Source organism: Arachis duranensis, chromosome 5 (genome assembly GCF_000817695.3).
Source record: "Arachis duranensis cultivar V14167 chromosome 5, aradu.V14167.gnm2.J7QH, whole genome shotgun sequence".
Classification (NCBI taxonomy): Eukaryota; Viridiplantae; Streptophyta; class Magnoliopsida; order Fabales; family Fabaceae; genus Arachis; species Arachis duranensis.
In genome coordinates, this window is record NC_029776.3 from 94349175 (window position 1) to 94365878 (window position 16704).

The window sequence follows — 16704 nt, forward strand, 5'->3', positions numbered from 1 at the left end:
TCACAAGACTTTCATATGCGAGAAGGCTCGCTTATTATAAGTGATATAAATGTGATATGGATTATTTGGACATTACATTGCTATGTGTGATCATATTATTGGTGATATAACTGCTTGAGTATGGTTTCGTATTTTATCATTCGGTCCCTTGATTAAGAAGTTAGAAGTTTGAATCCTATTTTAGTCATGAAAAGCATCTTGTAACTAGTCATTTGTTCTTAATAGGATGATTTGTAGCAAAAAGATTAGTCATTGTGTTTTTTCCTTAGAAAACCGAAAAGGAAATATTCTTAATGTTCTTACTAGGTCCATGACTCTATACGAATGAGATTTGTGTGTACTTTATTTTAAGAGAAAGTATAGGGAGCCAATGGTCTAAGCGTACAATGTGTACAATGGAGGTTTAGGAAGTATTAGAGATATGACCATTAGTGTTATATTGTCCTGTTAGGTTACGTTTTTGGAATGAGTGGGTTCATGACATGGTATTAGAACTCTAGATCCAAAAGGTCAAGGGTTCGATCTTTGGTGAATTCCAAAATCAATTTAAGTTTTTGGGATGAGTGATTTTATGACATGAGATGTTTATTATCCCTGGTATTTTATTCTGAATAGTATGAATGATGTTCATTTTATTCATGGACCAAAGATTTAACAAATTGTACGCTTAGGTCATTAACTCCCTAATACTACCCTTATTTTAAATATAAGAACATAAAAGTAGAACACAAATATTGTTGGCTGACGAACAATTCTTTAGACATTTTAATTATTTTTTTTAAATAAAATTATTTAATTATTTCTAATTTATATGATAATTTAATTCGGCCTATGTTTACATTCCAAATCCGAAAAAATGAAGAGGGTTGTTTAGTCTCAACAACCAATGTAAAACAATGTCGCATCACAATGCATGGCCACACCACACAATGACGTCTTTGATCCATATAACTCACCCCTTTATTGAAAACAGACTTTGCTAAAGAAGAATTTATATAATAATTTATTCTTAAATCAATTCACTTTTTTTTCTCTCCTTTTTATGTAGAATTGTAGATTATTTCGGACCATGATTTTTTTTTATTTCATATAATTGATAATTGACAATATCAAATGTAATTTTTATATAATTTTTAAGCGTCACCAAGATATATAATTCTTTAACTATTAAGTCTATAATTGCCTTCTCGATGCAATAAGTTGGGATTAAATTTTTTTTTTTTCCCCACAAAGTAGCAGTTCACCAATAAGGCCGTCGAGATATATAATTGAAAAAATATTACAAGGGTTTCAAATCATGGTTTAAATCTACAAAACGAAAGTTAAGTAAAGGGTTTTAAATTGTGGTGTGCAACTGCAATTGCAGCCATATTATCAGAAGCACAATAATAATTGGTTTAGCACTAGCAGCATTGAAAAGCTTCCAAGTTGGAAGCAAAACGGAATAAGGAAGATACCCCAGGTGCAGTTGCAAGATTAAAGCAACTAGAGCTATGAACACCTACTGCCGCTTTAGGGAATCCATTGGTATCACATATGCATGTCCATAATGATTCTCTATCTTCACCATCTGCATAGTAGAGCTAAAGCAAATACGATAAAGGTTGAACACATAAAAAAGCATTGCATGCTTACTAGTTACTACAAACTCTTGAAAGAACATCTACATTTTCACTTGTTTAGGTAAGTCTCAGAAGGTTAATCTAGTAACAACAAGAAGAAGCAAAAACTAAGTAGAAAACCTCTGTAAACTAATAATCACTAAAACATATCAGCAAGTATATTGCTGCATGGGAAAATGAAAAGAATGGAAGACAATAACAAGAGTGTAGAGAAACTTAACAAGTGATTCCCTTAGGAATAACTTAACATCAAAGCACAAATATAATAGAAAAAGGAAATAACAATATACCCCCCACAAGACACATGTGACAACCACCTTGACACAAAAAGACATCAAATTAGCAATGACAGAAAATATCTAAGTGTGGCTAAACAGAACAAAGAATCACCATCATGTAGAGAAAGAATCAGAAGCATCAATAATATGGAATAGATAGATGATTAGGAAGAAGGTAACAAAACACAAGTTAAAAAGAAAGAGATACAAACAACCTTTTGTGATGTCTAACAAGAAGAATCTCACCTACTTTTCTCCTTGCAATAGGCCGCTAGATATCATTTCATGAAGAAGTTTCTCCGCGTTATCATTTTCACCTTTTTCAAACAAAGCACGAATGATTATTTCATAAGTCACAGCATTTGGTAAGCAACCATTATCTTCCATTTTTGACAAGAAAGCCAATGCTTCATGAAGCAGGCCCTCTTTGCAAAGCCCATTGATCATAATGGTGTATTTCCACACATTTGACCGATAGCCTTTAACAGAAAGATCTTGAAAAATCTTTTACATTTTTAAATCTTCCACTTTTGCACAAGCCATCTATAAGTATGTTGTATGTACATATATTTGGGCGAATGCCTTGATCTTTAATTGTGTTGAATAAAACAAGTGCTTTGTCAACATGATGGTTTTTGCATAAAGCATCAAGAAAGGAATTGTATGTGATTATATCAGCAGGTTGACCTTTATCATGCATCTCAACAAGAAGCTTTGAAGCACAAGATATTCTCCCTAATTTGCACAGCCATCAATAAGAATACTAAAAGTTATCGTGTCTAGAACCAAGTCCTTGCGACACATTTTTTCAAAGAGACTCAAGGTGTCATCTACCATTTTACTTTTGCACAAGCCATTAATCATGATATTGTAACTTTGAACATCAAGTGACACTCAAATTTTGGGATTGAGGTACCCGCTCAACGGAAACATGTGAAATTCCCGTGAAGAAGAATTTACTTAAATGCCCTTATATACGTAACAAATACGATAAAAATAATAACATAGAATTTGTACTATAAATCTACAATGACAAAAAAATTACATAACATGTATATTATACGTATAGGTTATGATGGCTGAAGAAGTCATATTGACAAAAAATAATGTAATTGACTTCTGAAATAAAACTTTACCAAAAAAAAAATTTTTAAAGTAAAGCATGAGTGTTAAATTTGATAAGAACAAAACAAGTACAATGATGCTGGAGCTATCGTACTATTATTTGAGTCCTGAAAGTGTTCGCTATTGTTGAATGATGGTAATAAAAAAATTCATTTGGAGAGAAAAATTATTATTGAATGATGATGATCGAAAATTAGGAATTGGAAGGATATGTGCAGGGAAAATTAGGAATTGGAGGCAAAATTAGCGAAAACTCAAAGAATTCTGTATTGTTTCACTTTTAACACCCCCATCACAAACACCACATAACAAACTCCAAGCAAGTAACTTCTTTTAAAATGCTAATAAACAGAGACTTAGAGACAATGGAATAATGTCTACACAAGAAATAATGAAGTAATTTATCTAAGAATATATATATATATATATATATATATATATATATATGGTACCTACAAAGATACGGAAAAATAAGTTTCACAACAGAGTAGCAGAGAACAAACAACAAAACAAAATTTTCAATCTTTTTAGTTTTGCTTAGTTTGTAGCATGATAAATACATGATCTCATAGAATAACAGTAAAGAACACTATTGCTATAAAGAGATCTTAAACACTAAATTTGTAAGCTATAACTAGGAATATCAACTAAAGAATCAATAAAGTAGTGGAATTCAAAAGGATGATAGCAATTGCAAAAATCGAAAGTGCAAAATTAATTAATGTTATGGCATTGCCATAGTCCTCTGACCCAACAGACACAGAATTTACAAAACTATGATACATATTCAGCAACAATGAGATGTAATTTCAATTCTAGTTTATGTATATTACCTTCTTTTATCAATTCAATAAGCCTCTAGCAACCATTTCCCGAAGAAGTTTTTCCGCCATGTCATTCTCATCTTTTTCAAACAAAGCACGAATAACAGTTTCAAAAGTCACAGCATCTGGTAAGCAACCATTGTCTTCCATTTCCGACAGCAGGGCCAGTGCTTCTTCAAACAATCCCTCTTTGCAGAGCCCATGGATCATAATATTGTAAGTCCTCACATTTGGAGAACAGCCTTTAACTGAAAGATCTTGAAATATCTCTTTTGCATTTTTAAGTCTTCCACTTTTGCACAAGCCATCTATAAGTATGGTGTATGTATATATATCTGGAACAATGCCACTCTCTTTCATTTGATTGAATAACATAAGTGCCTTGTCATGTTGTTTGATATTGAACAAAGCATCCAAGAAGGAATTGTAAGTGACTATATTAGCGGGTTGACCTCGATCATGCATCTTTTCAAGAAGCTCAAAGGCACAAAGGATTCTCCTTGATTTTCCCAAGCCATCAATTAGAGTACTGTAAGTTACTGTGTCAGGAACCAAGTTCTTGCGATGCATCGCTTCGAAGAGATTCAAGGCGTCATCTATCATTTTACTCTTACAAAAACCATTAATCATGATATTATAACTCCGAACATTAGGAAACGCTCTACTCTCGGCCATTGTGTTGAATACATATTTTGCCTTATTTACCTGATTAACCAAACAATATCCGTCCATTAAGCTGTTATAAGTAACCACATTTGGTTTCACACCATGTTTTGTCATCACAGCCAACACATTCTTAGCATCTTTGATCTTTCCTTCCTTGCATAGCCCATCGATCAAAGTACTATAGGTATAAACATCTGGATTAATGTTTATGAGAATCATATCATTTAGCAAAAGAACGGCTTCCTTGAGTTGACCCGCAAGGCACAATCCATAAATTAGAGTATTGTAAGTGATAACATTGGGAGAAATTCCCTTAGCAAGCATTTCAGAATATAAATGAAAAGCATCACTTACAAGCGCAACCTTGCAGAGGCTATCAATAATTGCGCTGTACATTACGACATTAGGAACAATTCCATGCCGTGGGATCTTTCTCAACACTTGAATAGCAGCTGATGTGTGTCCGTTCTTACAGAGCCCATTGATCAAGGTCCCATAAGTAACTTGGTCGAAGTGAAATCCATAAGCCAGCACTGTGGCATGAAAGTGCAGTGCTTTTTCAACATTACCACAGAGACAGAGGCCTTTTAGGATTGTTGTCAAGGTTACGGCATCAGGCTGAAAACCCATCCTGAAAATCTTAGCGAAAGCAGAGAAAGCAAGCGTCATACGACCCATGCCGCAACAACAATTGATTAAGATATTCAAAGTGAATAAGTCGGGAGCGATTCCCCTGGCTTGCAATTGCTGAAAAAGGAAATGGCGGTGGGAAAATGGTTGGTGTTGGCAAGAGATCCCAAAATCTTGGTGAATTGGATGATGGATGGAGGGCGACGCATAGAGAGCATGCGAGTGAAGGAATCAACAGCTTCATCAAGTGATTGGGAGTGAGAGTGAGAGTGTAGGGATGAAGTTGAAGGGAAGCAAAGACGGAGAGCGGAGTGGGGAACAGAATTTGGGAATTGAAAAGCATACCTTAATTTGATTTGTGAGGAAGAGAACAATGACAACATTCTTTTCTTGCAATCAAACTCAAGAGGAGTATGGTAAAATCTAAAATGGAATGCGTCGAGTCGAAGAGTGCTTTCCATCTTACTATGTTGATTTGAGGAGGAAAATAGAAACAAAGAAAAAGAGACGAGAAGTAATTAAAGAAAAATAATTATTTTTTATCGTTTGGTCAGAAAAAAAAAATTAGGAATAAAAAGTTGAATAATGTGAAAAAGTTGATGGGATTTAATAAATTTTTTTAATATTAAAAGAAAATGGTGTAAAAAAATTGTTATGTTTTTTATTTTTAATATTATTCTTTTTTTTAATATATTTTATAATATAAAAATAAAATTATTTTTTATAATATTTTTTATTTAAATATATTTAAGAAAAATAAAAATATATTCAATTTTTTTATTTTTTTATTTACTTTTTTTATTTTTTTCTTTCAACTAAACATATTAGAGAGTGAGAATATTATCGAATTTATTGGAAATTATTCTTTTAAGAGAAAATTTTAAACGGCCCTCACAACAAGGTTTAATAAAAAAAAATTGAGATGATTCATTATTAAAAATTAGTTACTTTTACCAAATAATCAATTTGGATGGATCAAGTAGTCAATTCTCTTGTCTGCTTAAATAAGTCTCGAGATTTGAATTCCATTTTGTGCATGCAATAACCTATTGGCCAACAGCTAAAATGGTACTTAAAAATTCACATCGCTAATAAAAATAACCTCTAAAGATGCTAATGACAAATAAACTACTTAAAGATTTAAAAACACGCAAAAAATCTAGATATTAAATATATATTCTAAAATATAATTTTAGGGGTCAAATTTTAATATAAATTTTTATACACATTATTAGAAAAATAAGATCTTTCTATTCTTAAATTTTGGTAACTATTATGTCAAGTAAATTTTTTTATAAAAAAATTCATCGAGAATGGCCACATTATTTTGAAAAGAAATAGAGATCAAAGTTTGCTCTAAATTTTTGTATGCACCTTATAAATATTTATTCAAATGTTGTCACAAAATTAAGATCAAATGAATTTGTCATTTATTAAATATAAAAGTTTTTGCCACTTATAAAAAATATAATATTTATTGGTTATTTTTGTCACAATTTTAAATCATTCAAAGACTATTTTATCAAAAAAAATTTCAGAAATTTTTTGTCAACGCGTGAATCTGTCATATACCAAATTGATAGTTAACTCTACTTTTATTAACTTGGCGATTGGATGGGCTTAGAACGAGAATGAAGGGATGAGATTGAAGATGAAGAAGAAGGAAATGAGGGAGAGTGAAGTGTGGAACAAAATTAGAGATTTGGAGAAGAGTACCTAAAAGTTTAAGTGATCCTTAAGGTTGACAATGATAACATTCTTACATTCAACGTCCTAGCGATTCACTCTTTCGTCGTTATCTTATTTGAAGAAATGCTTTATACTGATGATAGTTCACTCAACTTTTAACATAGAATAAATAAACCACAAAAATACATCCGAATTATTTTATCATTCACAAAAATATTCTTAAATTTTATTATCGATAAAAATGTTTTCGAATAATTTTAAAACGTGACAAAGTGCTCACCCATGAATTAAGACATTCTATGTTAACAAAAAGGAATAATGTGGCAATGGAGCTCCTTATATAGCAAGTGAGTCACACCATATTTTTCCGTTAAAAAAGCAGGTTTTTAATCACGACATGATATTTTTTTATACATTTTGAAATTATTTGAGAACATTTTTGTTAATAATAAAATTTGAGAATATTTTTATCTCGTCAAGATAATTCATGTGCATTTTTTGGCGGTTTCTCTTTAATTATTTATCATATTATTAGGTGTAATTTTTCATTACATCAAATTTTCTTTGCATTTTTTTTTATTTCACTTAAAGATTGTATATAAAAGATTATATTTAAAAAAAATATTAAAAAAATATTCTCCTATTTGTTAGTATTAGAAGTATAATCATTTATATTATCTCCTCTTATCAACTTAAATTTTTAGAAGAAGTAATTTTATGATAATTAGTACAATTAATGTGTTTGAATTGGCTACTCAATCTCTTTTTTAAGACAAAAAACAAAATTGAGTAAACTAACAAAAATCAATTATTGATCCATTAAAAAAATTTAAAAGGTAAAAATTTTATTTTATTGAGAATATAAATTATTTTAAATATTTTTTAGTGATACCAATTTTTAAATCATGATTGAATATAAACATGATAAGACACTATTAAATACATGTATATTACTAAAAAGTGTATTATTTGTAAAGTTTGACCAATTCAAAGGTAAAAAAAATAGTTATTTGGTCAAAGATTTTAATTTAAAAGTCAGCATTTTACAACTCTTATACATAAGTTGATGATATTACAAGTTGTCACATTTGTAATGTAATTTTACTACCTAATTAATATAAATAGGTGATTTGGTTAGCTTAGACTGAAATTATAGGAGTTAAATAATGCAATGAGTGTTTAGAGGAGAATAGTCGTGTATATTGGTATTTTTTATTTGTATTTGTTTGAGTATTTACACAATTTAATTTAGTACTGATAGGTATTATTAGTGTAATTAGGACTTGATTTTGGATAGAATATCACAAATTACTACTTTATATTTCTGTATCAAGTATTTCGTTTGGGTAAAGTAATTACCCGATTAAAAGTTCTTTGGATGAGATTCGGATAAGGTGGAGTAGTGTCACCAACTATCACTTCTTATTTCATTATTAGAGATTTTATTAGAGGAGAATATTTATCTAAGTTTAAAACTTTGTTATATTATATTTCTTTTTAGTAAAATATTTGGTGAACTTTTGTGTCAATTTTTTTGCGCCTCCAGTCACACGCTTAGTTTTTTAAGAACAAGCAACCAAATATAAAAAGAAATTCCGTGAAGAATATAATTTCTGTCCTTAAACTGTGTGAAATTTTAGTTTAACTAGGTATCTTTTAAAATATTTTTTTAGTCAATCTTTTATATTGACAGTTAAAGTTTGAATTGTTTAAACTCGTAGAAGTCTACATTTTCAAAAAAAATAAATAAATTTTTAAATTGAATTTTTTTAACTGAACGATGTTCAGATTTTTTTTGAGAGTGAAAAAGATCTAGAGTTGAAGGTAAAAGAATAAGATATTCAGGAGGAGCTAAATTCTATCTTTCTTCAGAAAGAGTTTCTGTGGTACCAAAAATCTAGAGAGCAGTGAGTTTGATGTAGTGACAGAAATACTAATTTTTTTTACCTGCAGACAGTTATTAGGCGAAAGAGAAATAAGATCCATGAGTTGTTATTAGATGATGAAACCTCGGCCACTAAGACGCAGGTGCTTGAGCAGAAAACAAATTGTTTCTTTCAAAAACTATTTTTTACAAGGGAGAATATTGACCTGAATGCTATGGGAGATTTCTCATGTCCCTCTCTTAGCAATGAGGCCTGTCGAAGATTTGTTGAACCGGTGCCATTAGAAGAGGTTAAAAGAGCTGTAATGATCATGAATTCTCTCAAAGCTCTTGGGCCGAATGGTTTTCAAGCTCTGTTTTATAAAAAATTTTGGGACTCTCTTAGTTATGATGTGTGGGGGTTAGTCAAGAGAGCATTTGAGAGCGAGATTATAAATTCCGCTATTTTTGAGACCTTTATTGTTCTGATTTCTAAAGTAGAAGCTCCTTCTTCATTAAGAGATTTTCGTCCTATTAGTTTATGTAATGTTCTTTACAAAATTATTTCAAAAGTGCTGGTGATCAAGGTCAGACCATTTCTTTTGGAGATCATCGGCCCACTCCAGGGTGGTTTTATTTTGGAAAGAGAAATTACGGAGAACATCATTGTTGCACAGAAAATTATGCATTTCATGAGGAACACTAAGTCTAGAAAAGGGACTATGGCGTTCAAGATTGATTTAGAAAAAACTTATGACAAGGTGGATTGGAGATTCTTTGAAGCTTCGTTGGTCAGATTTAGTTTCTCGGGAGCTACTATTAATCTTATTATGGCCTGTGTGACGTCATATTTCTTGGCTATCTTGTGGAATAGTGAGAGACTTCAGAATTTCAACCGGAAGAGGGATTTGAGGCAAGGAGATCCCATGTTCCCATATTTTTTTATGCTTTGTATGGAGGCTCTTGCTTGTTTTATTACTCATCGAATTTTTCAAGGGTTGTGGATACCTGTGTTGGTCTCCAGATATGGCTATAAATATCCCATTTGATGTTTGCCGACGATCTCCTGCTTTTTTGTAAAGCTACGAAAGCTCAGGTAGGGGAGGTTATGCGAACTATGGAGTTATTTTTCAAAGCATCAGGATTGAAGGTGAACCTTAGTAAATATAAGGCTCAATGCTCAAAGAATATCTCTGAGAGAAGAAAAGAGGTGCCCTTGGGAGTTTCTACTATCCGCTTTTGTCAGGACTTGGGAAGATATCTAGGGATGAATATTGGGCATGAAAGGTCTTCCAGAGGATGGCTTAAGATATTATTGAAAAGATTCAAAAGAAGCTTGCTAGTTGAAAGGGGTGTTTGCTGAATAAGACAGAAAGACTTTATTTGGTTAAATCGGTAATGGCTTCTATTCCAATTTACAACATGTAGATTGCTCTTCTTTCGAAGTATACTTGTGAAAAATAGATTCTTTGATGAGACAATTTTTATGGAACAGCCAAACTAATGGGAGAGGATTGTCGTTGCTTAAGTGGGATGTTGCTATAACTCCTAAAGGACGGGTGGTTTAGGTGTTAGGGACACCTACTCAGCTAACATGGCGCTTCTTAGCAAATTGGTTTGGGATTGCTTCAATAATAGAGACAAGTTGTGGGTTTAGGTTATGATGCATAAATATTTTCGAAATTCAACTTTTCTTAGCAACAACAATAGTCAGAATGCTTCAACCATTTGGAAGAACATTCTCAAAACATTTGATACTCTTAAGAATGGTTTCAGATGGAATGTTGGAGATGTGCAGCAATCTGTGTGGTATGATGAGTGGACTCCTTTTGGAAGGCTTTGTGATATTGTTCCTATGTTCACATATCTGAGTCCAATTTTGTAGTAGCAAATTTGTGGCATGATGAATCTTGGGAGGTGGAGAGACTTGCATCAACAATTCCTCTTGAGGTTAAGCATTTCATTCACTACCTGTACTATCCCACTTTGGCTGACATGGAACCAGGGTGGAGTTGGTGGCCTGCAGAGACAAAAAGGTATAGTGCAAGAGAGGCTTATCATTGGTTGTTAAAGAATAAATTGAATTGGAATGAAAATAGCAACTGGAACTAGCTTTGGCACTTGAATATTCCAGAAAAGATCAAATTGACTGTATGGTTTAGGGTTTCTAACGCTTTTCTAATGAAAGTTTTCTGCTTCACGCGGCATCTAGCTAGTTTGGTTATGTGTCAGAGATGCAATCTAACTTCGAAAACAATAGAACATTACCTTAGAGATTGTGTATATTCCAAATTTATTTGGCAGATACTAGATCCTCAAGTTATTGATTCGGTTGAAGGCTTCTTTATGGAAGCTTGGTTTCGAAAGGTCATATCTGGTAAGGAGGCTCTTTTAGGGGGCCGGAGTGTGGTGGTTGTAGAGGCATAGGTATAATGACATTTTCAATGTTGAAAATTATCAAACAAATCATAAGGTGGTTGCTCTCATCAGTAGTACAGTCATGGATCCAAGGTTATATATGAACAGGTACCATTTATCCCGGGAACCTCCTATCATAGTTATCAAAACCGGATCGAACTAGCCAGTTTGACCAAAAATTGGTGAACTGGGAACCGGTTCAGTCAGTAAGTTAGACCGGATATGCATTTGAATCGGTCAACAGTGGTCAAACCCGTTGAAAACCGGCCAATTCGTGCTAGACCCGCGCGCGGGTCCACGGTGCACCCGCAGACCGCCGAACCATCGTAGGATCTCCCTCTACTAGCCTCAAAAATGTTTAGTACGGAGCTCGAACACGGGACTGCATGAGTGCATATATATATATATATATATATAACAAAACCTGAATGATTTTTTGTTTTTTTTATACTTTTAAGCATGGATTCACCTGAATATCAAACAAGCAACAACACATAGTATATAAATATATTAATATATTGATATTGATTGTATTATCTTTTATTTTTTTTGTTCATTTAAATTGAAAAAATATTTTGTATTAGTAACTAATTTATTATGTCTTTTTGCAATATAAATTATATCTAAGAATTGATATTTAATTATTATTAATATATTTTTAAAAATATGCATTTAACTTTTAATTTTAATTTTATTTTTATAATTTTATATTTTTATTTAATTATGACCGGGTCAACTGGGTAAATCAGTGACTCACCGGTTGAACTAGTGACCCAGTAACCCAGTCGTATGACCGGGTCAATTACCGGTTCGATTCTGATAACTATGCCTCCTATAGATAATAATTTTAAAGTTAATTGTGATGCTAGTTTGTTTACTGATTTGAGCTTGGCTAAATTTGATTATCTTATTAGAAATTCTAATGGGGTTGGATTCCGAGTTGTTTTAGTAGCTCTCTTCATTGGTCCATAATCTAATGTGAGCTTTTTGCAATTTGGAGGGACCTTCTTTTAGTTTAAGATTGTGGATTGAGTGGACAGGACATAGAGACATGGACAATAAACATCTAAAAAGTGTTTGGATAAAGAGATGTGGATACTGGGCACATTGTCTCTAGGATAGTATTCTTTATTTTTTTTGTGCCGTTTTAAACGAAGGATAATGATGAACACGGAATTTGGAAGGGTGGACACGGATCTTTAATGAAATTTTTTTTCTTTTTGCCCATAAATAATTACCCCTTTTTAAACAAATTCTAATTTGAGCTTCTTTTCTATATTGTTGTTCTCAGAGAGGTACTCAGAGAATATAGAGAGGTACTTTCTTCTCCCTACTCTTTCTCTATTTTTGTGTTCATCTTTTTTCGTTGTGTTCTTCTTCTTGTTCTTTTAGTTGGGGTAAAAAGATCAAAACCAACACTTGTTGGATCTTTCAATTTACACAATAAAAATTTTAGATGTAGAAAAATAGAAAATTAAAAAAATACGTAAATAAATTGTACCCAAAAAATTTTGAATTGGTAGAAGTAGAGTTTAGCAAGTATAGCAGATATCATTCCTCCACCGGCTTTTAGCAAAGGGAAGGGTTAGACGTCAAGAAAGGAGTGAGAGACAGAGAGAAGAAAAGGAGGGTATGAAAGATATGTTTATTTTAGTCATTTTGCATAATATTTTAATCTTATCTATGTGTATCCAAACATAAAATTGGACATTATATTAGTGTATTATACATTATATCCAAACACAATACATAAAGGATAATTTTTAATATCTCTGTTCTATTATTTTTGTCCCAATATCATGTTCTATCCTGTCCACAAAACAAACGCAGCCAAAATTAGCTAAATTGTAATGATTTTCTAAGCACGCATTTCAAATTTGAGATTATAGCGGATAAATCTCCGTCATGACTATGAGAAGAATTAGACGTAACATACAAGTGGAGTAGTCCAATTAGAATAAAATCCATCATTTACAAACTGTTACGGCCTGGCCCAAAAAAGAGACTTGGGCCGACCCGACCCAACAACCACCCGACCTGAACGGTCGGACAACGCACCCATATCCGACCCGCACACGTGGCTAGGACAGCTGGCCACCACAGCTGTGCAGGAAAGCTTCGGAGAAGGTGGGTTCTGTCCTCATGGGACCCACACCTGACATAGTATATAAGGGGAGGGTCCTACCCCTCCCCCAAGGTACGTCACATATCCAATCTACCCACTTTCTCACCTGCGCACTAACTGACTAGAGCGTCGGAGTGTCTTTGCAGGTGACACCCCCACCTTCCACAACGAGAGCTCGGCTGCCCGGTAGACCAGACCCAAGCACGATCGTGACCAAAGCGCTCCCTATTCCACCCGAACCGTCCGGTATCCGAACAACCGAACATTGGCGCCGTATGTGGGGAAAACGCCTAAATGGACGTCGTGCCGGACGACGGAGACCTAGGCAGAGGAGCCAGAGCAGAGGGGGCAGCCTCCGTCGCCTCGCCAAGAGGATGGCGAAGGTCCCTCCGTCAACGCACTGAACCACATGCAAGGACGCGACCCTTCGGAGGAACTGGCGGCGACAGCGCCAGAATAATGCAGGAGCTACGCCACAGGGTCCAAAACCTGGAACGGCAGCTAGCCGACCAGGAGCACGACCGACGAACCACCGATCCTAGCTACTCCCCATCTCCTGAAAGCCGAGAGAGAGACTCCCGCCGAAGTCATCTACGACACGCCTCCGCATCCCGAACGGAAGCGGAGAGCACTTGAGAAGAGTCACCTATCCCGAGAAGACGAAACGACATGATCATTTACTCCCGGGGCAAGGAAATGCGCTACACGGGACGAGATCGCGAAGACGGGGGAGAGAGGTCCGAGAGGACACGACGACCCGTGATAATGGGCGCCACCCCATTCCACCGATCCATCCTCGAAGTCCGGTTGCCAAAGCACTTCGACAAATCCACCTCACAGTCTTTGAAGCAAGGATGAATCTGGAGGGAGTAGGGGACGAGGTGAGGTGCCGAGCCTTTCCGGTGACCCTGGCGGGGTCCGCGATCAGGTGGTTTAACGGCCTCCCGCAGGGGTCCATCTATGGGTTTTCGGACATCAGCCGTGCTTTCCTAGCCCAATTCACAACACGAATAGCAAAGGCAAAACACCCGATCAACCTTCTGGGGATAACCCAGAGACAAGGGGAGCCGATCAGAAAATACCTGGACCGGTTCAACGACGAATGCCTGGAAATCGATGGCCTAACCGATTCGGTGGCCAGTCTTTGTCTGACGAACGACCTCCTCAACGAGAACTTTCGAAAGCACCTTACCACGAAACCAGTTTGGACGATGCATGAAATCCAAACGGTAGCCAAGGAGTACATAAATGACGAGGAAGTCAGCCAAGTCGTGGCTGCCAATAAACGGCACTCTGGCTACAACCAACCTAGGCAGCAAGGTAACGGAGAAAGACAAAAAGAACAAGCCAGGGAAGGAGCGCCGAGCAAGGCACCCAGGCCATTCCCCCGAGTCGGGAAATTCACCAACTACACTCTGCTCACTCTTCCCATCACGGAAGTTTATCAGCAAATTACCGAGAAAGGAATCCTACCGAAGCCTCGACCACTCAAGGACCGTACAGGGGGAAGCAAGAACCTTTATTGTGACTATCACAAGGGCTATGGTCACCAAACACAGGACTGTTTTGACTTGAAAGACGCACTGGAACAAGCGATAAGGGAGGGTAAGCTAACAGAATTCTCCCATCTTATAAGGGAGCCGAGGAAGCGTCATCGCGACCAAGACGAAGAAGGGAAAACCCGGTCAACAAAGCGGCGACAGGAGCCAGAAGACAGAGATCACGGCCTCACCATGATAAATGTGGTGACAGCCAAAAACGCCGCGCCAAGGTCACGATCGGCGCACAAAAAAGATGCTAAGGTCTTGGCGGTCTCCTCCTCGCTGGTGCGAAGCTCTAAGAAGCCCCCTTCCATTTCTTTCGGCCCGGAAGACCAGTGGTTCGACGAGGCCCCTGAAAACCCACCCATGGTCATCACGGCCAGAGTGGGAACCGGCCTCGTCAAACGAATCCTTGTTGACACAGGGGCAGACTTGAATATCATGTTCCGCAACGTGTTTGACGCACTGGTGCTAAGGGACGCCACCTATCTACTCACCAGCACGGGGTTATTGGGTTGGGCGACCACTTCATCAAACCTAATGGAGTAATATCCCTGCCGATCTCAGTAGGACAGGCTCAAAGCCGAAGATCGACAATGGCCGAGTTCGTGGTCCTCCAAGATTCCACTGCCTACAACATCATCTTGGGAAGAAAGACGATTAACGATGTTGAAGCGATAATCAACACAAAGCTGCTAGTCATGAAGTTTGTTACCGATGACGGATCCGTAGGGTCCATAAGAGCAGACCTTGAGACGGCAGTCGCTTGCGATAACACCAGCCTCTCCCTAAGGAAGAAATCCAATGAGGCATCCGGGGTGTTCCTAGCCGACCTGGACGCCAGAGTAGACGACAAACCCAGACCAGAACCAGAGGGGGACCTGGAAAAAATCATGGTCAGCGACACGGAGGAAAAATTCACGTTCGTCAACAGGAATCTCCCATATGAATTGAAGGGGCCCTCGGTGGAAATGATCAGGGCCAATAGGGATTTGTTTGCCTGGACACCGGCCGACATGCCAAGCATAGACGCCGAAATTATGTCACACCACCTGGCCGTCAAGCCGAAAGCACGTCCGTAGCCCAACGGAGGAGAAAGATGTCACGGGAGAGGGCAGAGGAGGTGGCCAGGCAGACGGCCAGCCTCCTAGAAGCAGGCTTCATACGAGAACTAGACTACTCGACATGGCTCTCGAATGTAGTTCTCGTAAGGAAGCACAGCGGCAAATGGAGAATGTGCGTAGACTACTCCGACCTTAACAAAATAACAAGGCAGGCCCTAAAGATTGTTTCCCCTCCCCAACATAGACGCACTCGTCGACACTGCGGCGGGCTACCGTTATCTGAGCTTCATGGACGCCTACTCCGGCTACAATCAGATACCGATGCACCGTCCCGACGAGGACAAAACAACATTTATAACGCCGGGGGAACCTTCTGTTATAAGGTAATGCCATTCGGCCTAAAAAACGCAGGGGCAACATACCAAAGGCTGATGAACAAGATATTCCACGACCTCATAGGCAAAACAGTGGAAGTATATGTAGACGATCTCCTGAATGACCTGGCAAACGTATTCGCCTCTCTTCGACAACACGGCATGAGGCTCAACCCCCTCAAATGTGCCTTCGCCATGGAAGCTGGAAAGTTCCTAGGATTCATGATAACCCAGAGAGGGGTGGAAGCCAACCCGGAGAAATGCCAAGCGATACTCTAGATGAAGAGCCCAGGTTGTATCAAGGACGTCCAGAGGTTGGCAGGGCGGTTGACCTCGTTATCCCGATTTCTCGGAGCGTCGGCAACAAAGGCCCTGCCCTTCTTTAACCTCATGAAGAAAGGGATAGCGTTCGAATGGACGCCCGCGTGCGAGGAAGCCTTTAGACACTTCAAGGAAATCCTGGAGGCACCCCCTGTGCTCGGGA

At 36.9% G+C, this 16704-nt stretch overlaps 1 protein-coding gene and 1 pseudogene across 1 annotated transcript; one reads left to right on the top strand and one right to left on the bottom strand.

Annotated features, from left to right (window-relative positions):
* The window catches only part of LOC110281328 (pentatricopeptide repeat-containing protein At1g62930, chloroplastic-like), an 11387-nt pseudogene extending 5791 nt beyond the window's left edge, over window positions 1-5596 (bottom strand).
* An 8499-nt stretch (window positions 5597-14095) lies between these two features.
* On the top strand, window positions 14096-15331 carry LOC107490492 (uncharacterized). The gene has a single exon (XM_016111269.1). The coding sequence runs from the start codon at window positions 14096-14098 to the stop codon at window positions 15329-15331; it is 1236 nt and encodes a 411-aa protein (XP_015966755.1).
* Window positions 15332-16704: the final 1373 nt, after the last annotated feature.